The following is a 22,703-nucleotide window of genomic DNA, read 5'->3' as shown; positions in this document are numbered from 1 at the left end:
GCCTCTGAGGCATCACTCAACAATAAAACCATGAAGGTTCCAGCCATATTTCATCTGGCCTTTCTCTGATGGTGACCAGCAGGAGCTATAGGGAGGAGTACAAGAACAAGTAGTATTTTCCCCACATCACTTTATAAAAACACAGGCTTCACCTGCAGGTTGTGAGTACAGTGTTTTGGCATTGCTATGAGAGAGAGTGCTTGTGATGATGCTGTGGCATTAACAGACTGAGTCCTCTAAACACATTTTCCATGTAAAGCAATAGAACACTCACTCTGTCAATACAAATTTGGATGATTATGGCATCTTATGAAAGGGTTTGCTGTTATTCAAGTTTTGGTGATTTTTCACAAAAAGAGTAGTATATCAGTATATTTATGTGCACAGAAGGGAAAACCACAAAACTCTAGACCAGAAATGGATTTATTTATAAGTTATGAAACCCAAAGTTATCCTTAAATACAAATAGAAATAGAAACAAACCGAAAGCTTGTACAAAGGTAACATAAGAATGAATAAGTGAACAAGGTCATGCTGGAATCATGTGAATAGAACTCGTGATTTTCTGTGATCACTAACTTGCATTTAAAGTGAAACTAGGGCCTTACCCCTGTGATTTACAATGCACAGGGAATCTGGAAGTTTTGCCCACACTGAAAATCCATTGTTTATTGTGAATCCTATGGGCTTGCTATTACAAATCTATGTCCATGTAAAACAGGGTAAAATACTAATTGCTAATGTTTTTCATTCAGCTGGCTTTTCCAGCAATGTTTCAGCAACCATGGTTCAGCAGCCTGTGTGCCATATGTGAACACGTCTGAGTTATGAATATGCTGAATTTCTTTCCAAAGAAAATTTATTCTCCAGGGACTTTGAGCTCAGCATGGGTGAAAAAGTAAGCATGAAGATCAGAAGGCTTTTCCTTAATTCTGGATTGATTCAGATGCTTTAATATAATATTGTTAAGTTTCTTCAGCTCTTCTATGTTCTTCTTTTCAGATAGTAGTCTGCTTGATATTTGGTCCACCTCATTTCTAGTTTGAACTTGAAAAGGAGAATGTACCACATTAAATTGGCAACATTTAAGTCAATAGCATGACTACTCTCACTTGTATTCCTGTGAGACTTTGTAAGGAATTATGATGACTAAAAATATTAAACATGAAAACAACTACAAAACCTAATAATAAGAAGTTATACATCTGGTGGGCTTACCTGCTCACTGCATTCTTTTTTGCTTATTTGCTAGATTCTTCTTTTAGTTTAGTGCAGAGTAATAAAATTATATATGGATCAGATAATTTTTGCAGTTTTCAGAAACATATCCATTAGCGTCAACAGGGAAATTTCTCATTTTGGGGCTCAAGACCCAATTTGTGGCATGTATGTGCATCTATTTTATTTTAAATAAAATAAAAATTCTTGCAAATACTGGTATTTCGAGGCCAGCCTCCTCTGGCATGCCAATATGCACTCTTGAAGCTATTTTTATTTTGGCCTTCTGAAGTTAAAAAATTTACCCATGGACTTTGAAGCTTAAGTGCAATAGTAGCAAGGCTAAATGAACCTATGCCTGTGGTTTGCAAACATCTCAGATTATAGAACACACTACATCTTTATGTATCTAATAAAACCTTGTAACATAAACTGAAACACCACTGGAAATCAGTTTCAAAAACCCAGGCCTCCACCAACCTGAGTGGAAGCAAACTGCTTTAATTTTTTAAGAATTTTTTTTCACTTTAGTTTATAATTTTTCCACTAGAGCAACCCAGTACTAATTTTTCTATACCAAGGCTCTACTTTTAGCAGCTTCATGTTAAATAAATCTGAAATTCAAGTAGGAGGTATTTCAATTAGGCTTTTACAAACATGTTACTTAAAATCTGCTTTATGTTCTTTACTTGTCTGATATTCCTTTGAGAGCCTGTAAAAAAATTTAGTCAAGGGTTAAGATTTCCTGGCCTAAAAGAAAAATCAGGATTTTTGCTATGTTTCAGCAAATTCCCTACTACAGGATATAAGAAATCTTGATTTCATATGGGTTCCAACTCTTTCAAAATAGTCTTGTAAATTGAAATAATGCACCTCAGATTCTATTCAATATTATTAGCTCAGAAAACCCCAAGATGAGAAGGGTTCCATTAACCAGCCATGTCTTCAGATAAACCTGCCTGATCAGCCCTAAAAAACTGGAACAGTTTTTTAGGGCTGATCTATAGACCCAATGCTCCATGCAAATCTTAATAAATGTCTAATTCTTTTTCTTATGCTTAAGACTTTCTTAGTTCCAAATCAATTTCCAGGCAGTACTTTGATGACAAAGGGTCAGGTCTCCCTTCAGGTAGCCTGATTTAAGTGTTAGCCAGGGTAGAATTCCAGTTTCAGTGGAATGACCCCAATACTGAGTTTTATCTGGAAAGCAATGGGAGGCACATTGCCAAAGTATCTCACTGCCTTACAATTACCTTTACATTTTAATTTCATTTCCAGCCAGCATTTTTAGCAAGACAGTATAATGCTGCTGAGACAAAATTCTTCACAGCTGTTGAAGCTCACAAATCCTTAGCACTAAGAATAAAATTGTGCCTTTCAGCCCTGAGAGCGTGTTGTTTTCCTGTGCTTCTGCCCCAGGACCACGACCCAGTGCCCAGAACCAGCCAAAGCCTTTGACCATGCAAACAGGAGCAGCATGTGACAGGGTAGCGTGACACATTTCAGCAAAGTTATTTTCCCAATTGGCCCTACATTTTCAAGAACTACTCTTTGGTTTACTTACATATTAAGAATATTACAAATGAAACAAGTGCCAAACTGACGGTCAGAGTAAGAACAAAGGTGACGAAGAACAAACGCTGGTTTCCTGCGTTGCTCCCTGCCATACTTTCTCCAGCACCACCAGTGTTGTTTTCCTGGTCTGTTAAGAGATGGCAAACCATTTAGTGATACAGCTTTTTAAGGTTGGTTAGGATAAGCATAACAAAATGGTTCTGGCATCACGAAATGATGCAGAATACATCATATATTTGGCCAACAGGTTTTATTCTGTGATATTTCATGAAAGGGGAAGAAATTAGCTTTAACTCAGCTTGAATTTGGAAATGTAAAAAATTATCCATCTGTTACAGCTGTTAGAATACATTCAACAAAAATGTTTCCGTGTTGAAATACAGTGTTTTGTTGAAGTTGACCTGTTTTACAGTTCAGAGTTTTACAGCTGTTTTACATGCACAAAGGTTGCAATGAAGTTTTCATTGGGCAGATTTGTAAGGGCTTGATTGTATTTAACCTTTTCAAAAGGGAAGCAAGCGAAATTCATATTGAAAACCAAGGTACAGATTCATCATACACATTCATCCTCTAGATATGCTTCTTTTTCTGTTTAATGAGAAGCATCCCTGGGATTATTAATCTCCTGAAGTAAACGCCTCAGTTAAGCCCCTAATGTTGGATAGAATGAATTTAGGTCTTGACTGTTTTATCTTAAAACAAATGTTTCCAATGTTCTTCTTCATCTTTAGGATCTGTTGGTTTCATTCCAGTAAAGAATGAGGCACCAATCCTCCCAATTGTCAGGAATGGAACAGACTCTCACATAGACTTCAGATGTTGTTCTTAGAGCACAGGAAGGATGAGGGGAAAAAGAAAGGCACTTTCAGTGCTCACCTTGAATCAGCTCAACAAGCCAGTTCATTGCTTTTTAAAGAATGTGTTGCATATATAGGGAAATTCAGTAGTTTCTCTCATAGAAACAGTTGCAATCAATGGGAGGTGGCAGTAAGCCCCAAAGATAACAAGTCAAGTGAACACCATGAGAAAATTCATGTGAATGTAAAAAATTTACACTTGAGCCATATTTGTTGAATCTTAAGTTTGTACACCACTGTAATAACTTACAAAGATTTGGGTTTATTTTCTATTTTGGAGGGAGGGGAAAGCTAATGAAATTTCACTTTGGTGTCAGTCTCATACATATCAAAATTACATGCAAATTACTGTAATTTATCCTTCTGTAATTGCTCTCTTGCCATTCTGAAAGGGAGAGTAGTGTGTGCATCTGTGCAAACTGTATTTCTAGGTCACGTTCCTGTTTTAGCTGGTGGAAATCTCTGAGGTCTTTGCAACTGAGCCTGTAGTGATAAAGCTGAGGAAAGGCTGCATATGCCATTACAGGACTTTAATAATTACCCTACCTAGGGCTGAGAAATTCACTGAGCTGGTCGTTTTCTGGGAATATTTCTGTTTTTCTTTATTTTGTGTTTAACACACTCCTGTCTGTGAGTAAGCTGCAATATTTTCATGTTTCTCCTTTGAGGTTCTATTCTTATTTGGTTAGCATTCATAACTACTGCACCATATAATAAGTGTCTGCACCAATATTGTTTTCTAATCTGAATAATACGGATGGGCAGGGCCTGATTCTGCTGCCTGCCAAGCATCCTAAGTTATCAATAGTGGTCTCAAAAGTGGTCTGAGCTTGCTCTGCCTAATGAATACTTCTTATTATTTCATCAGGCTGAACGTGCCAGGCTGCAGTGTTGTGAGGAATTGGTGAGCACACATTCTTGTCAAACTGCAAGCAGTGGGAACATTTTATCACCTAAAACATGAAATTACTGCATGGCTCCTACCAAAGCAACTAAACAGCATATTCATTTTAAACAGCTTTGGATATGTCTCTGATTTTCTGGCAAGAGAACCAGAGTTTTATGCTGCTGGGTAAGTTAGCTGACAGGATGAGATATCTACAGACTTTCCAAGCTTAAAAGATACATTAGAAGAATAATCCTAGAAGGAACCAAAGGATCTTACAAATTTATTAATAAAATATTTATTAAGCTACCATTTTTTACTGCTGAAATGTAGGGAGGGGCACGCATGTGATTATTCCAGAGAATCACATATGTTTCCACAGAACCTTGTACATTTACCCTAAAAGTAAATAATACTGTCCAATAAAATTGCAAAAGAAAGCAAAACAGTCAAACTAGAAGGAGTTTCTCAAAATTAAAATTTATATATGCCATTGTCTCATTTTCCATGTGTAGAAGTGACAATATCAAGTTAATTTGTTTATGAGAAATTAGTACTTTATGTCTAAAATATTTGCATTAAATGCGGGAACCAGCACCACTCAGCTAGTTGGATTAGGAAAATTTAGGGGACTTGAGAAAATATTAAAGACCCATAATTAGAAGCATGATTAAATTATGGCCACATTTTAACATGGCTGCTGATCTATAAATTTCTTCACTCAAATTTGCCATTACAATAAGGGAAATAAAAGCAGACTCAAATATTTTTATGTGGAATGTTGCTGAAGAGCTCCAGGTTTTAAGATATTTTCATGTCACAAAGAAGTCAAATTGTAGCTATCACTGGGTGAAAATATTCTTGTTGCTGCAAGAAATCAAAGGCAAAAAGCCTTATCAAACCAGTAGAAATGTGAGAGCCATAACTGAAACTGTGAGTAAAGAAAGTTTAGAAAATAAAATGCTTAAAGGTTTCACAGGATATTTCAGGTAACTGGTTTGAGTTCTTAGGAGATGAATCTTAAAGGAATGAGCAGAAATTCTCAGGTGCTTCTATTGCCATGTATGAATTTTAGTGCTTGGGAAGAGCTATGATGCTATTTATATAGTAGGTGTATATTGGGCTTCACTAGACACATTATTCTGCAAGAGATCACCTCATAAATCCCAACTGAAATAGAAGATAAGATCAGGTTTGAAAGCAAATCCCTATCTAAATGCAAGGATTTTCAGGAACCTAAAGCGGAAATACTCAGCTAAATCATTGTCTGATCTGTCTAAATTATGCCATTTTCAATCTTTTCCTTTTCCTACATTTTTCAGTACAGAGCTTGGCATGCCTATTGGCCTATTAGGCTGTTGACATCAGTGAGACACAATATGGATTGTATGTACAGAAATCCACAGATCACCTATCATACATACCTAGTGAATGCTGGGACTCAGCTGGACAAACATTTAACTTGTTTAGGTTGTTTAGGGAATCAACTACATAAAGTTTTCCTTCTTCATGAGTATCAGGCAGGTTAAATTCCAAGGAAGGCCTCTCCATTGTCTCTAAAAGAAACAATAATTTAAAAGGTAAATTAACACATGGCTGTGGGAAATAACTTGTAAGAGTTGGTATCCTGTTCTAAGGAAATACTGAGCAGCCTAAACAATCCCTAAAATACAGAGACTTGAAGGACTAGCACACTTACTAGATCTTGAAGGCAGGGACAACTCAATACATAGCACTTATTTATTCTTGGAAATCTTTGATGATTAAAACATTTCAGTTTTGCATTGTATTTGTGCACACATGTGTGTGTATGGGGAAAGAGAGAAAGAGAAAAGTCAATTTGACTGGCTCCAGCATTGATTTGAATGGTACCTATTTAGTGTATTATCCTTTGATTTGGTGAGTACGTGGTAAGAGGAGGTGTGAGATCCTGACCCCAGGGAAAGCCAAACCTTCACTAACACTTCCAGGACAGATGTCACTCAGGTCCTCTTCTACCAGCATCAAGTAATTGAGACATAAAACAGGGAGAGCAGGTATGAATGTAGGAGATAAGCAACAAGAATATGTGTCTGTTTATACACTTTAGAATATCACTGTGAAGAAAATTTATATACCTTAGATATTCTCTGTGAACAAATATAGTCTACTTCACACTTTTGGACAAATTTTAAAAGCTTTTTCTTCAGACTGGTAGGCCTTGCTTTAAAAAAGGCACTGGATGAAGTTCAATTAGTAAAAGCAATTTCTCTGGAGAGTCTGGGTGCATGAACTCAGTGAATGATTCTTAACATAAATACAGTTTCGAAAGAAGATTATATATAGAAAAAAGGCAATATCTAGGGAGGCGGCTTCTATGTATTGCATATTATTCCTTATCAGTCTTTTGCTTTCTTTACACTACTGTGATTGTAAAAATGTCTTCCAGAAACAATCTACACTTCTAGCCATAAGGAGATGCAGGCATTCTAAGTAGCCATGTTTGTCTACAATTGTCACTGCAAACTCCCTCTGTAATTACTAAAGAAAAATATATTCCTCCAGATAATATCCCTCTTATTCTAAGATATTCCTTTCTCACCTTAGAATCACAGCCTAAATGTAGATTTTTCTTGCTAGTGAATGTAAGCAGGGTCCCCCCACAGATTGGTTTAAATTTGGATTAGAATGCATCTTACCCATTTAGTATTTTATAAAGCTCCCAAGTTCAATTTTATCTGCCAACATAAATCAGCACTTTGTGGGATTCAAACCTCTCTTGATGACACGTGTTAAGCACCTAAGGGGGATTTCTCAATCCTAGATGGGTTAACTTTCCTCTTGACATGCTTCTGAGCCTTTTCTTCCTCTCCAAGGAACACAGAACACAGTGTGACCAGATTCCTAGCAAAATACTTACATCAAAACCTAATTGTTTGCAGAAAACCCTCGCTCCTTCCCTCCTCAAACCAAATGCAGAAGATCACTATAATTCCCCCAAATCTGAGCACACTGCAAAGTAGACGTTCCATGAGCCTCAGTAAGTCTCAAGACTAAGCACTGAAAGCAATCCTGAAAACAGGGCTTATTCTCCTGCTAGTAGAGACTGACAGGACTATAAGGATACTTCCATATTTCTTTTTAAAAGCCCATAAGAAAAGTTTACAACTTACGTTTTTCTCTGTTCAGAAGTGTTTCTTCAAAGTGCAAAGAAAATGTAGAAAAGCTGGCATGAGAGGGGTTAACCTTACCTAGTATATGATCTTTGGGTAGATCTTTGAAAGCAGTAACTTCAGGACAGATGGCTGTGCCCACGGTCCTTCCTCTAGAGATGGCATGGCACCAGGCAGCAGAGTCTGAGCCACGTCCCCACCAGAGCTGGCTCTGCCCTGCTGTGTCCCCACAGGCACATCCTCAGCCAACACTGTCATTATGGAGCCCTGTGTTTGAGCAGTGTGCCAAAAGTCACCACTGCACGCACAAAGGCTGCTGGTTATTTTTAGATTCTGAAGAGCAGTTGTTTCTCTCTTTTGATTAATACCTCCCTGCAGCTTTAGGGAAGACTCTTCTTAACAGCTTGAGGTGTAATAAATGCGACTACCTTTGATTCATTAGTATTATGAATTCTATTTTTCTGCACTTATTATTTAAGTATTTGCACATGTAAACACAGTGAAGATTACCATTATTAATTAAAGATTATATTACATTTGTTGGATTCCATTGATGTGTCAAAAGAAAAAGGATACAAATATTAGTGCAACTGGACAAAAGTGTTGATTATATTCCCAACAAATCAATCTAAACATTGGGACCTTTGGATTCATTGTATCTTGTACTTTGACCTTGCCTGAAGACTTTTTTCCCCAAAACAACTTTTAAATTTCTTCCTAAGTTGTTGTGGTAAAAAAAAAACTTGGAACGAAAACACACTGAGAATTCTTCACACAAAAAAAAAAGGAAATAAAATCTGAAAGGTTAAAAAATATGAGAATGAAACATTACTTACAACATAATTACATTCAGGTAATGTGCCAGTATGGAAGAAATCAGCCAGTGAAAATCATGTGAAGAAAACTTGTTCTGCAGTTCCTCTCTCTACTTTTAGTCCCATAGGAACCTGTCAAGTCCTGCAGTACCCATAAAGATAGCTGTGAAACAGACTGCCCCTCTCAGTCTATATTTAGAGTTCAGCTTGGCCAAATATGCTCACCTCTCAATATTGATCTGCTAAACAGAAAGCAGCACATACACAGCTCATTTTTATTATATTGGAATTGATAATATCCCACCATGGAGAATGAAGGTTTTTACTGATGATCAGTATTTCACCAATGTTTTGGTTAGTGCCAAACCTCTTGGCTTTAGTGCTTGTCTAAACTGCATTTGCTATGCAGAAGAGTCATATCTACAACACTGTAGCTATGAGTAACCACTTTGCTATGCAGAAGAGTCATATCTACAGTATTGCAGTCATGAGTATTTTAAAGTCATAGACCAGAAAAACCAGGGTCTTTCCCCCTTCTCCCATACACTTCATGAATTCAAGTGAGACAGTATTATGTGGTAGACTAATTTGTCTGGCATCCTTGGCTGTTCAAAGATTAAATGCTGATGAACTGGTGGTGAGTAGTGCTCCTTTGCTGACAGTACATATGATCACTTTTTTCTTGCTGACATTGCAAATGGCAGTGTTACAGCACATCATACTGACAGGCAGCTAACAGGCAGAGGGACTGCAGCTCAACACCACAAATCCTTTCTGAAGCTGCCCCCATGTCTAAAATTTTGAACTCTTTAAACTGCCTACAAACATATTTCTCTCTCAGGAAACAAAAGAGAATAAATCACCCGACTCGTATTTCCCACCCTAAGCTGACAAGTTCTATTGCTCAGAATCGCTCCCTTTCTGCAGGAGTCTCCTGAAGTCCTCCCTCCAAATAAGGATGTGCAAGCCAGGAGAAAAAAAAAAAAAATCCGTGTGGCATCTATGCCCAAAAACTCCTGACACCAAAATACTTGTAAGACAAGGACCCAGACTTCTCCAGCTGAAAAGGTCTGCAAACCCAAGGGATGTCTGCAGTGCTGCAGAAGAGCCAGCTCTGCAAACAGCACTGGAAGGCACATGCGTGGCAGCTGCAGGGCACCAAGGAAAAGGGCAACCTCCTGCTTGGCCCCCTGACAGGAGGTGCTGCACAAACGCTGGACAGGAAGCCACCAAAAGTGCCTGGCAAAGGTCACCAAATGTGACTACGCAGCAGCTGCAGGAGACACCAACAGGCTCAAGAGAATGGTTTTGCTCAAAAGGAATGTCTTTGGCCAGGCAAGCACAGGCACACAGCTTCACCTCATTCAAGAATCAGTTTTTGCTCTGCTTGGATGACACATGTTCCATCATCAGTTTTCAGTTCAAGGTTTTGTGTAGTCCAAGTGATCAGTTTTGCAAGCCAAACAAGTTCTTATATAGTGGATTTTTGGGGAAAAAAACCAGGTTCAAGTAGAAGGTATAGTATTCATTGACCTTCTTGAATAGGTTCAGCTGTAATCAGAAACTGGGAGGGTAAAAAAAAAAAAAAAAAAAAACCACAACCACTCCACCCCAAACTCAACTTTCCCTTATCAGAGCAGGCCACAGTTTCCAGAGGGCAGTGTTATTTTCAATGCAATGTTTACTTCATCTGGTGACAAATATTATAAGAATGTTTATTTAAACAAGCACTTTTACAGATCTTCAGGTTCAGAAGCTCCAGCTAGCCAGATTTTAGTGCCTTTATTATGTAACACCCCCCACTATTCCTAAGTCAGTTCTCAGCTACTGGCAGATTTCAATCCTATAGAACCAGAAATTTAGGTTAGAAGAGTAGTTTTCAACATGATGAACACGGGGAAGCTGGAATGGTTCCTCTAAAATAAAGGACAATATGTTTTGCAGCACCAAAACTAGAAAACATTTGACCATTAGAGAAGCAATGGCAAATCAAGATTAGGTGGTTGTGCAGAGCACACGCAAGTATAAGACCCCTTTGAAATATAGTAAGTGTGACTTGCACAGAGCATCTACTAACACACTGAGAATACCCAAGCACATGTTTGAACCAGCAAATAAACAAACCCATCCCTTTCAACCTTTAGGTTTTGCCAATGTTACAGTGTTTCATTAATGGAGTAATTGCTTTTACACAGAGAGCAGGCAGTGAGAAACATTTTTATTCCAAAAATTAAATATTCAATTTCAGAACACAAGAATCTTACTTTTATTTTACATGGAGGCAAGTATTTGTCATTCACTACTTGACAGTCAGTGGAAGTTACTGAACTTCATAGTCTCTGTCAGGATAAAGTTATACTTACATAGGGATTTCTTGCCTGTCTACCACTAGAGAGTTTTAAAAAGTTACTAAAATAATTTCACACAAACATGGTCATCTTCTCATATTCTTACTAGAGCACTTAGTCAATGACTTTACCTTTATATAAAGAATCCAATCTGACACACAGCATTTGACTAGTTATCCACCCCATTTAATGTATCAGTTACAACATAATTGACTTTGGAGCTAGTGGGGGGCTAATGCAGAGCATTACAATATATCCCTGCACCAATGTTATATCAATCTATATACAATGTATATGAAACTAAGCAACAACATGCATTACATTTACAGACTATGTAACAAACCCGTGCACAACTGCAAACTGACTACAGAAGTTAAAAAATTCATTTAAAGGTTACAAATTTATTTGAATTATGAAAATTGAATCCCATTGAAAAGGGAATCTAAAAAAATTCCCCCACATCTGCTCTTTTATCACGACATTTACTTCTAGCCTTCGTCCGAGCCTTGAATGCTGCAGAGTTGTACAAGTGCTAAAAAACAAAAAAAGAAAAAAGAATTACATACTGTCATAAGGTTTATGCCTTTAAGAGACTTTTCATGTTACAAAACAAATGAAAATATTCTTTTATGAATCTTTGAAGTTAACTGGTAGGCCTTCTGAAATTTGTAATATGTTACCTTTGCACCAAAGGCTCATCTGTGTGTGTATACATATATATAGACAGATATATTTAAAAGAAACTTGGCCTGTGTAAGAAGGCTGAACTAGGAGTAGTTCTGGAAGCCAGTCAGTCTTGAACATCAAGCAGGTATCATGTAGGTTACATTTACCCTCAGATTAAAGTTGACTGCACCGTTCCCCAAACGATATGCAGGTTAAATGCATTCACTATCAACAGAACAAGGCTAACCTCCTAGAGCCCATATCACATTGCTGAGTTTGGGACACTGTCTTTATAAAAACTCAAGTTTCTACAGCTTTCTGTAGGTCCCTCCCCAAAAAATATGTATCTCTCAGAAGAGACCAAGTTTCACATATGTGGAGCATGAATCTAGTACTCATCAGCAACCACATCAACCTCGAGACCCCTTGGAGAAAACACAGAAGCAGACACATACCCAGGGGAAAATGTAAGGGTCCATAGATGCATAAAAGTAAGGCTGGGCTTCATTCAGGACAATATGAGCCACTCTTAGAACTACAGTGTAACAATGACAGCTTCTGAAGTGCAGGAGTAATTAGAGTAGGAAGTAAAGAAAATTCATTTCAGTGCAATAACCTACCCTTTCAAAACGGGATATCTTCATTGTTTTAAGAGTTGCAGCATCCAGCATTACTGGTGGACCGAGCTCAAACACATTCCGAAGAAAGTCATTTGACTAAACGAGAAACACACCAAATGATTAGCTTCCCTTCTAATTATCAAGTCTCTAAAGTTGACTACTGTAAAATATTAAGTATTCCAGTAAGAAATACTAAGATTTCTGTCAAATTGCTGCTATCTTTTGCAATTAAGTCAAGAACACTTACTCCTTCAACCAGAGAAAAGCTAAAACAGCCACCTTGAAAAGACAGACAGCTCCTCCTGCCTCCTTTGATATTTTAGTCCTAGAAAATGAGACACTCCTCTGTTCTACACAAAACCAGGCAGCTGAACAGACCTGTATGGTTTCACAACACACAATTTTTAAAGTATCTGTCTGTGAAAGTAGTACTTGAAAAAATTGAAAAACCTGCTAGATGTCTGAGCTGCCTCGGTCACACACAAATTCATTAACACAGGACTGAAGATTTTAACCCCATGATTATCACAGCAATTTGGGAGCATATATTCCTAAACGACAGCTCCTGCTTCTGTTACATATGTAAACAGATGACTAGTAAACAAGCAGTTCCCAGAACAGAGATAAAGATTTACGCCTTCTCTTCTGGAATGCTGTCACCATTGGGCTGCAAGCTGTGTTCATTATTTTTGACTAAAACTTTCCCTTTCTTTTATAGGTTTGAACAGAAAGGGTGGAGGCATGCAGTTTTATAGCAGCCAGACAACTGTACCACTCTGCTGAAAGAGAGCATAAGGATTCAGGAAAAACCCTGAAGCAAAAAACACATTCAGCCTAAATCTCTTACTTCTTGGAGAATTCGATTACTACGTTAGCACACCTAAGCTACAACTCAGAAGCAGCTTATCCAGGCAGCTGTAGCTCACTGTAATTAATTTTTTAAGTGCTGTCTTTAACACCTCAAATACAAGGCTCATCACTAAGTTCTACTCAGGATTTTGTAATTCAGACTAAATTCCATCAAAGAAGCCAGCCACAGAGGAACACAGTCTGAGCAAGTGTCAGAGATCAGCTCACCTGCAAATGGTACTGCATCCCCGAGCCCAGAACCTCCTTGAAGGTCTCATAAGTTTGTTTTTTAACCCAGCAGTCAATATACATGCGCTCAGGCCCAAACTTCACCATCTCTGTAGGGAAGTCACGCTCCTATGCAAAAGTCAACGGAAACAACATCTATAATTTTAATTTAAACAGTCTTTTGTAATAGGAATTTTATGTACTAGGAATTTTATTTCATATACATCTTGGTGAACTTTATTCTGACTGATAAATTTGGCACATCAAAACCTTCCAAGTAATACAGTGTACATATGCTAAAGATTGTATTTGTTCATAAAGCAGATGCACACCTACAGTCAAATCTCATGTAGAACTTTAAGCTAATATTCTTCATGATTACAAAGTTTTTAAAAAACAAACATTGAACTTTCAGCTTTAAAATTACTTTAGGAATTGGACTTATCGCCAGGAAAACCAGTTCCAAGTACAGAAGTCACCTTGACGTCAGAATATAAGCTTCATTTAGTCTCTACCTTACAGGTATTTGGGACAATGGAATGGGACAATGGAATGGAACAAGTGCTAATAGGTGACTCAGATCCTTCTACAGGCAGAATCCCAGAGGTGACTTCAAATTATGCCAATCCTTCTCCTTAGCTTCCACAATGTTTAACTATTCCCAGTCTTTTATCAACATTCCTAAAAAAAGAAGTTCTAGTCCACATATGTGATCTGACTACCAATTCTCACTTGAAATAGCTTTTTTCTGTTTCTTTCACTGAAACAGTAATTCTGTTTAATAATAAAATTGTTTTCACTGAATTGCACACTATATATTTTGAAGGTCTAGATTGTAACTAAGACAAAAGAATCACCTCAACAGCCCGAAGAACGTCTCTGAAGACAGATCTCTGCTTTCTTTTATCCACTTTGGCCCGGTGCTTGTTTCCATCAGTAGCCAGAGCTCTTAGCTTCTCTGTTAGAAGGTCCATATCTTCATAAAAGAAATCCTAGGTTACCAGAAAAAAAAAGGTTTTTAGATTTTAGTTTATTTTATGGCCTTAACCTTTTTCCCCACAGCTAAGAAAATGGATCTCTTTAAATTTTGGGCGTGTAGATCTCTACAACCTCTTACTTTATTTAAAAAGACACAGAGCGCTTCTGCAGTTCCGTCTGCAGCATTGAAACCAGCAAGAACAAAGTCACAGCACCCAGTTTACCAGCAAGGGCACTAACAAAGTCTGTTTGGTCAGCCATGTGACCCATACAGCTCCATCAGTGTGCATATACACCTGCCAATCCGTTCTACTCTAACTCCAGTAATTCCAAGGGACTCAAACTGCTAAACAGATCTGCTGAACCACTCCTGCCAACAAGCTCAGGGTACTTTCATGTTGTTATCACAAAATTCCTGCTGCTGGAGGCAAACTGTGAGACACCACTAGACTGAGAGTATGGAATATTTAGCTATAAGTCTTGTATGAAATGGGAAATTAGGAAGCTTTTTTTTAATGCTTAACAAAACACTTGAAGTATACTGTAATAAACAGCTTTGTGTTATTCACTTTAATTAATTAATATGTGCTTTACATATATAGAAATATTTTCTCCACTGCACTTAATTCAGCAGTAGTTCACCTGGACTAGTAAGAATGCATGCAAACTTACGTAAAAACAAGTTTTTGTGGCTTGTAGGTTTTTTTTTTTATCTGAATGTTTTGTCATATCAAGTGACTAGAGTGAGCTTACTGCAAGCTTTCTGAAAGGAACTGGTCAAGGGCAAATACATCAAGTATTTTTAATCTGCACTGATTGTTAAGGATTCAGTGAGAATAATCTGTAATGATTAAAGGGGCATTTCCTCAATGCAACAGCAGATATTGTAGTGAAGTCTCATTAGTCAACATATTTTAAGATTCTAATTACTTGCAGTCAGCTTGACCAATAAAGGATCAAGTTTTGCTTTCCATTTACTTTTTTTCCTTTCAAAGTTGACTTCCATAGCCAAGAGACTCAAATCCACACTGCTTGCATTATACAGAAGCCTTAACATTGTTTCATATTATGCTGTGCTAGTGTGTCATGATTCCTGACTTAAGTGGAGTTATCCTTTCACTTTAGGCAGCATTCTGGCAAAGCGCAGCAGCCTTGATTGAGTTGGGAGCCCTTCAGGCAACTCTCCCAAACTGTGCCATGCGTAAGCAGAGGGAGGCTGTTTCCTTCAGTGCTGTCAAGAAAAAAGTCTGACAATTAATAAGGCATATTGAAGAACATAAATGCAACTTTAGCTGTGGAAAGCTAATATTGAGCAGTTTGCACCTAACCAAAGTCAAAAGCAAACTCCAAGAAATCTCACCAAATGAAGTATTACTGATATCTGTGTGAAATTTGTGCCAATTCTTTAAAAACCTCCCCCTTAAAATGACTGCCTAGTTCTTAACTCACTAAAATAGTCATGCTGCAAAACCATCATGCAATACCAGTTATTCTTCTCAAGTTACCTACGTAAAAATACTGAAAAAACAATACTTAAAGTGAACGTGTTTTCTACCTGATGATAGATTTTGGCTGAGACTAGAATTGTGCAGGCTGTGAATTACTCAAACTTGTCTGCATAAGCATCTGATGAGTGATCCCACTACAGCAAACAATACTGTTTCATTCTGGAATCTCTCTAGAGGTGTCTTTTTAAAATTTAATTTTAAAAGCAGGTGTTGGAATTAGATTTAAATCTTGCATTCCATATTTCTAGCTGCTATTAAGTAGCATTTGATGCATTTTGTTATATTGGCCCTGTTTTGCAATATAGAAATGAAGTGTAAAAAATGATAGCTATGAATTATTGCTGTACCCACTGAGACTAGGGCAGACTCACTAGAAGGAACATAAACCACGGAATTATTTGCTACTTGTTGAGATCCAGGGTGGAGTGCAACACAGGTTTAAGTAATTTGTCTCATCATTATCCCAATGAAAGAAGGTTTAGCTGCAGACATCTACTTACAGCATCTGTTTCACGTGCCAGTTCAAACAGAAGTGCTAGTGTTTCTCCAGCAGCTATTCTCATGTTGAGATCATCACAAGACAGCAGGCTTGGAAGTTTATGCAAGTGCCTAAGGAGTAAATCATAGTCCATTAAGACCTAAATTTTACTGACACTGTTTCATTGCATACAGAGTCATTACAAATTCTGCTTTCCAAGAAAGATACTCACATTTCAATTTTCTTCTTCACTTCATTCATTGGACAAATGGTCAACAACAATGTCCATGCCAAAAGAGCACTGACGTGAAGCACAGTATTATGGGTACTTGACACACCATTAGTGTCTCTATCCCGCTGATAGGCCTTCATGAAGATGTTCTCCAGGCATTCCATAGTAGAGTACAGCTCCTGTACAAGTGAAAAATACCATGGAAGTGGTTTAGGAGTCACACATTTTCATCCTGTCAGTTTATTACATTTGAAAGGTATCAATCATCCTCACCGTAATGTCATCGGTCACGATGAAACAGCAAATCCCTAAGCAGGTTGCACACTGGACACAAAAGAAAAAAACGTGTCAGTATTTGACAATAATATTACAGTTTCAAAGTTGGAACCTTTGAAATTTAACATCTGGAGCAACAGAAACTTGAGATAAAAACCTGAACAGTCTACAAGTCCCCAATCCTTAATTCATCTTCTTTGTAATACTTAGCTGCCAATTCCCATCTACTCTCAGGATGATTTTACAGCATTTGCTACTCACAAGCCTTCACTTTCCATGTATTATTATTTTTAAATAGCTTAGAAAGCCCTTGAAAAAGCTCCATGTGGCATTGTTTTCACCCAACGATTTTAAATCTCACTAGGATTTACAAGCAGAAACTCTGCTGATAATTATATGTTATTTATTAACAGCTGTGGGAAATAGTTTCTCCTTCTGACCTCTATTTCAATTAAAAAGCATGGAAACTCTGCCCTTGAAAAGCCTTTCCTGGAACTTTTCAACTTCTCCTGCAGATCTGTTTCCTATGCCCTATATTCTAGTCCAGTTTCTCTTACAAAGAATAAAGAGGAAACCATTTGAAAGTAATGTTTGCACCAACCACACAGGACTCAAAGCTACATTTGAACAGGACAAACTTTAGTAGCTTTTGTTTGTAGAAATAACTATTGTTGAACTAATACTACCTCCTTTTTGCAGCTGACAGTATTTGTTGTGCCATAGCTTGACTAGGAGTAGCCAGCCACATAATGATGAAGGAAAGCTGGAAAATGTTAGCTGAATCTCTGAAGTTTAAGCAAAAGTAAAACTTCTGGCAAGTGCTTTGGACAATCTTTCCTCACTATTTCATGTATACGGCTGATGTATAGATGAGATGACCAGGCAAAAGTAACTTAAACATACATTTGGTAGAATGGCTGTATTGTTTATGTAGTTTCCAGATGTGCTATATGTGATTTTACCAAAAATAAATGTAAATGCTTAAGTAACGTTCCTGTGCTGTTTAAGAATAAAATTAAATTTCAAGAATAAAATAAAATTAATACAGGAAGGACATATCACTCTGTAGGAAAATGTTTTCTAGGACCCCAACATCAGTCCCCAGAAGTAAGAAAGCTGCAATACAGTGAGTTCAGACACTTGACAAAGCAGTACATGTAACAGCTGAAGAAGAGAATCATGTTCCACTTTCAGGTGGAACTTTTAAGCCAGTGAAAACTGCTATGCATCACTGAGGGTGTATGTCAACATTCTGAGCACACACTAGTGTGGTAACCTTTCGTCCTGGATTACACAAGAGTGAGCTGGCCAGAAGCAGCCCTCTGTCCCTGGCTGGCAAATAAACATGTCATACTTACAGCCTGTCTGGCCTGGATACTGGCTGTTCCATCACAGACAATCTTCTTCAGAACTGGACCAAGGGTCTTAAAAATCTCCTCGCTTTCGATTCCTGACCCCATCTGCACACACAGAAGACAAGCCAGCCCAGCAGCTGCACACTGTTCATCGCTCTTACCTAGGGATTAATTAACACAGTGATGAGCAATCACCTCTTGCCCTGCCTGCTTCCTTTAATCTTTTAAAGATAATAGTCTGAAAGCATGTAAGTGGAAATTCAGAAACCAAGAGATAGAAGATAATTTCAGTTAATTTTCTAGGACAGTTAAAGTGTGACACCTGCATTTACAAAGTAATGTTACCTAAATTATTAAGCACTCTGTAAAGTTCTAGAGAACATTCACAACCTTAATTTCTTTTAAACAATGTGCTATTTCATAGGGATTATTGCTTTCTAATAGCTTACATGTTAATTACCTTTCTTTATGCAGCGCTCAATGCTATCAGTTAGGGTCATTCTCCTCTCCATGATAAATTCATATAGTATTTTAGAAGAAAATGCACTTTTCAGACTTTCAAGGGCAGCTTGTCTTGTCTTTGCACTGTTAGAAGAGAAAAGGAAGACCTGAAATCAGCACATATCAGCTAAACCCCACCCTTGCTTTATGGTGATTTATATTTGCCTACACCCAGTAGTAAGAGTAATCCACAGAAGTACTATGAAGAAATGAAATGCTCTGAATTGCCTTCTTACTCACGGACAGCAAAATTTTGTTTGGAGACATAGTTCACAGCAGTATTGCTGGACAGAAAGAAAGTCACTGTACTTCAATATATTAGGAAAGGAAAGTCTAACCCATCCTAAAAAATCAGTATAACAAAAAAGGGTTTTTTTAGATCCAGAAGTCCTCCCCAGAATAAAAATCTCAGCAATTTATAGAAGATTTGATGTGTATTTTCCTTATTAAATCAAGCAAGAAAACAATGTATGAATGTGTTTCTTCAAAGCAGACTATACCTCTTGTCCAATGTAAGATCAATAAATCCCTTCAACTTGTATTCCAAGTCTTCTTGAGTAGCTTCTTCGTCAACTTCGGGCCCTAATCCAGAAGAAATAATTTAGTCGCACTGATACACATTTCATTAGCAGACAGTAGTTCCAACAATGCTTTTAACATTAATAAGGAAGCAGTCTAATATAGACAACACCTTCAGAATTGTTCAGTATCACAGCAGCGTAACGGTATTAAACCTACTACATCAGACTATGCCCTAAAATACTCCCATAAAAACTGGCCTATTGATACATTTGTGCTGCTCCTAGATCTGCTGCTTACACATGCCAAGAATGAATGAGGGAGCGAATCAAGTCTTACATAAATTTTCTCCATCTGATGACCATCAGCCAATCCTGTCAACACACTGCCATCCAGTCCACTACATCTAGCCCTGGAGTACTGTAAGGTGCTCACAGCTGACGCAGGGAGTCAAAGCAGCCTGTGCCACACAGCATCAATTCAGACACCTCTGCAACAGGAGCTCAGTTAAGAGCAGCATGTACCCAAAGATGGCTCTCTGCTTACCCCCCTGCTTCAGGCTTTCAGGTCCCCTCCTCTCAACAAATGGTATTACAGTAGTCCAGGTTGCAAAGATGGTAAAGGAGACAAAGCACAAATCTAGCTCAAAACAGGTAAATGTGACTCTTCCCATCTTAAACTCTTCTGCAGTTCTTACTGCTTCAACTACCTCTTATGAAAATCCATGTCATACAACTCATCTTAAAATTTTTATTGTCTCTATAGCAGCACTCTACATCTTAGTGTCTCTATATCTATATTCTATTCTAGTAGAATAGAGCCTGATAGTTTCACAAGGCTCATGGAACCTGGAGTATATATTCATATATATATATATAAACCAAACAAACAAAATGGCCACTGGATTAGCCATCACAGTATTAATATAATGTCATTATTTCATTATTGCTACTTACAGTCTTCTACTTAAAACTACTCAATCAGCTCAGGTTTTATGTTTTTAAAAGATGAACAGATATAAATAAAAGAATTTACCATCCTCAGTGAAGCTAGCAGGATCACTGAAGCCACTGCAGTGGCTCATGGTTTCAATTGAAGCATCTTCATCACTAAAAGGCTGCACGTTTCTGGGCTGACCACCTTAAGAAAAGATGAATACAATAGTTTGGTCAGTTCTCTCATACAAAAAAGGAACATCTGAGCACCAAAAGTAGAACTGATCCCTCTCAGAGCAGATTTGCTTTCCCTGACCCAGCCACAGAAAGAACATTTCCATCTGCTGGTTCCTTTACTCCCACCTACTCTGAAGACTTTGTCAGCTCTGTTCTGGAAGATCATTTGTGAGCAGCAAGGAAGGGCTCACCTAGTACTGGTCCAATTCCAACCCTAGAAATTGGATGTATTCCTACTGGAAACTTCTACAACTTCATGTTAATGCAGTTTTCTGTGACTATGTTTTAAAAATGCATTAATTTAACTGTTAGAATGAGTTCTCTAAAAAAGCTGCCATGCAGTCTTTATTTTTTAATTTTGAGGAACTTCAAGACAGTGTAAGTCAAACCTTTGGGCAAACATATATTACCCAGTCCAATGCAGGATATATAGGATTAGGTGGAGTATGTGCAGGATTAGCTATGTCTAACCCTTTTATTACTGAATTACAAGTACCTCAAATGCTTCAAAGGGGGATAGAAGTTTTTCCCTCTCAGGACAAAGAAGGCCTTGGTGCAGCAGCTTTCAGACTTTTTGATGAAAGTAGTCTTTTTACCACTGTTCACCTCTCTTTTCATATCTGTTACTTCTCCAACAGTAGGGGAGAAGTAACTCCAGAAGTAACAGGCCAGGCATACTTCTCCAACAGTTCCCAAAGCATCATTTACACAACCCTAAATTCTGTTCTTTCAGCAATTTTTTTCTTCCTAAATTATTTAGAAGGCTGCACACAGGGCTTACCAGCTTCAAGCAGGCTCCCTGACTACCAAGACCCCAAAAAACTATTTTTATCTAGGCAGAATCACCTTTCAGCTGGATCAGCGCCCAAATGTTTTCCAATTAAGTTAGTCACACTCCGGAAGTTTTGCTACTTTTAGCTGTATCCACTTGTATCATTAACCACAACCCAAAAAAACCCCACCAGACAATGCACGAGCGAACAAACTTGGAGGCCCATAGCTCTCACATGGCCACCCACCTTCGTGCTGCTATCAAACAGGAATTCAACAGAAGGGGCAAGAACAACAAGCCCCTCACAAACTAAAATAAGAGCAGTTGCAGAAACACCCTATAAATTGCTCACCTCCTGAAAATTGGCATTAGAAACAAACGCTGCACACAGCTACACTAGCTTGAAGGGCAATTTCTCACCAACCCACAAAACCTCCGTTCTACCCCAAGCATGAACACGTCAGACACGCACATTCTGCATTTGTTTATTTTATAATATCCTATTTTAGGCTAGAAAAAGGATTTTTTCCTATAATGACACAGCAGCCTTTCGGGCACGACACGGCGGCACCCAGGCGCAGCAGCTGCCGGTGGCGCAGCCGGCGGACCCACGGCCGAGCCGCCGCTGCCCCGGGCCGCTCCCGCCGCCGCCAGCGCGGCCGCGCCCGCCGGCCCCGGCTCCCCGGCGCATGCGCGCAGCGGCGTGAGGTGGCGGTTTCAGGGACGGCTCCTGTCACCCGCCCGGCCCCGGCCCGGCCAGAGAGAGCCCCGCGGCCGCGCCCGCCCGTCCTGCTGCCCACCCACCGCCGCGGGGAGGCGGGGCACAGCCGGACAGCGCGGCCCTGTGTCCGCGGCCACGGGAAACGCTGTCTGCACCGCGCACCCCTTCCCGCCGGCCCGGCCGCACTCACCGGCTCCGCGCTGGTGGTTGCTCCCCCGCTTCTTAGGCTTGGGCATGGTCGCAGCGGCGCTCGGCTCGGCTCCCGCGGCCCCTCTCCGGGTCTCGGTCTCCCTGCTCCCCCCCGCCCGGGAATCAGCGACAATCAGCCGATAGAAGAGCAGGAGCGCTTTTTACTCCAACGCCTCTGCGAGGCTGACTTCTCGGGCCGGGGCAGCGGGGGTGATTGGCGAGAGCAGGCGGAGGGCGAACTGGCGGCAAAGGCAGAAATCCCCGTGGAGGCCCGTGAGCGGAGTCGATGCATCTTTCTCCTCTCAGACACCCGGGGCTAAAGGCGCGGAGGGGGCGCCGGAGCCGCTTTTATAGTCCCACCGTGCTGCGGGGGCGGAGCTCCGCGCCGTTGCAGCCAATGGCCGGGCGTTGCGACGGTGGGCCGCTGACGCAGCGGCGCGAGCTCGTGACGCGCGAGCGCCGCTGCCCAGTGGCGGGGCTGGGACGTCAGCGGCGCCTCGCGCGTGGCGCCGCGGTGCACGCCGGGAGCGGCGGCCCCGGCGTCAGCCCAGGGGCGGTGCTGGGAGCGCGTGAGGCCGCGCGGGGCGGGGGACAAAGCGTGAGCGCTGGGGTCGGTCGCTGCCTTGGTGTCCCTCCGTGTCTGTCCCTCCGTGCCCCTCCGTGCGGGCGGGCTCCGCTTCATGTGCGCCGCTGGCTGTGGGAAGGGCAGGCTCGGCTGGGCCGTGTGCAGCTCTGTGGGTGTGCGGGGCCGCCGCCGGCGCTGCTCGCCGTTTAGGCGGGGAATGCTG

General features: G+C 39.8%; 2 protein-coding genes across 4 annotated transcripts; both read right to left on the bottom strand.

The window, feature by feature from the left end:
- Positions 1 to 405: 405 nt before the first annotated feature.
- Positions 406 to 8,681, bottom strand: LSMEM1 (leucine rich single-pass membrane protein 1). Of its 3 annotated transcripts, none has more exons than XM_005481984.2 (4): positions 8,525 to 8,681; positions 5,961 to 6,092; positions 2,783 to 2,920; positions 406 to 1,047 (listed from the first exon to the last, which is right to left on the bottom strand). In XM_005481984.2, the coding sequence occupies exons 2-4, from the start codon at positions 6,085 to 6,087 to the stop codon at positions 860 to 862; spliced, it is 453 nt and encodes a 150-aa protein (XP_005482041.1). In that variant the 5' UTR covers positions 6,088 to 6,092; positions 8,525 to 8,681; the 3' UTR covers positions 406 to 859. The 3 variants fall into 3 exon arrangements, with proteins under 3 accessions (XP_005482041.1, XP_074396005.1, XP_005482042.1); XM_074539904.1 differs by lacking the exon at positions 8,525 to 8,681 and adding an exon at positions 7,689 to 7,961; XM_005481985.2 differs by lacking the exon at positions 8,525 to 8,681 and adding an exon at positions 7,767 to 7,959.
- A 2,023-nt stretch (positions 8,682 to 10,704) lies between these two features.
- IFRD1 (interferon related developmental regulator 1) lies at positions 10,705 to 22,248 on the bottom strand. Its single transcript, XM_074539902.1, has 12 exons — positions 21,917 to 22,248; positions 20,097 to 20,201; positions 19,043 to 19,124; positions 18,502 to 18,626; positions 18,045 to 18,202; positions 16,684 to 16,734; positions 16,411 to 16,589; positions 16,201 to 16,309; positions 14,072 to 14,206; positions 13,215 to 13,343; positions 12,138 to 12,233; positions 10,705 to 11,383 (listed from the first exon to the last, which is right to left on the bottom strand). The coding sequence occupies exons 1-12, from the start codon at positions 21,960 to 21,962 to the stop codon at positions 11,294 to 11,296; spliced, it is 1,305 nt and encodes a 434-aa protein (XP_074396003.1). The 5' UTR covers positions 21,963 to 22,248; the 3' UTR covers positions 10,705 to 11,293.
- Between the last annotated feature and the right edge of the window lie 455 nt (positions 22,249 to 22,703).

Source organism: Zonotrichia albicollis, chromosome 4, assembly GCF_047830755.1.
Source record: "Zonotrichia albicollis isolate bZonAlb1 chromosome 4, bZonAlb1.hap1, whole genome shotgun sequence".
NCBI lineage: Eukaryota > Metazoa > Chordata > Aves > Passeriformes > Passerellidae > Zonotrichia > Zonotrichia albicollis.
This window is presented reverse-complemented; position numbering and strand designations above follow the sequence as displayed.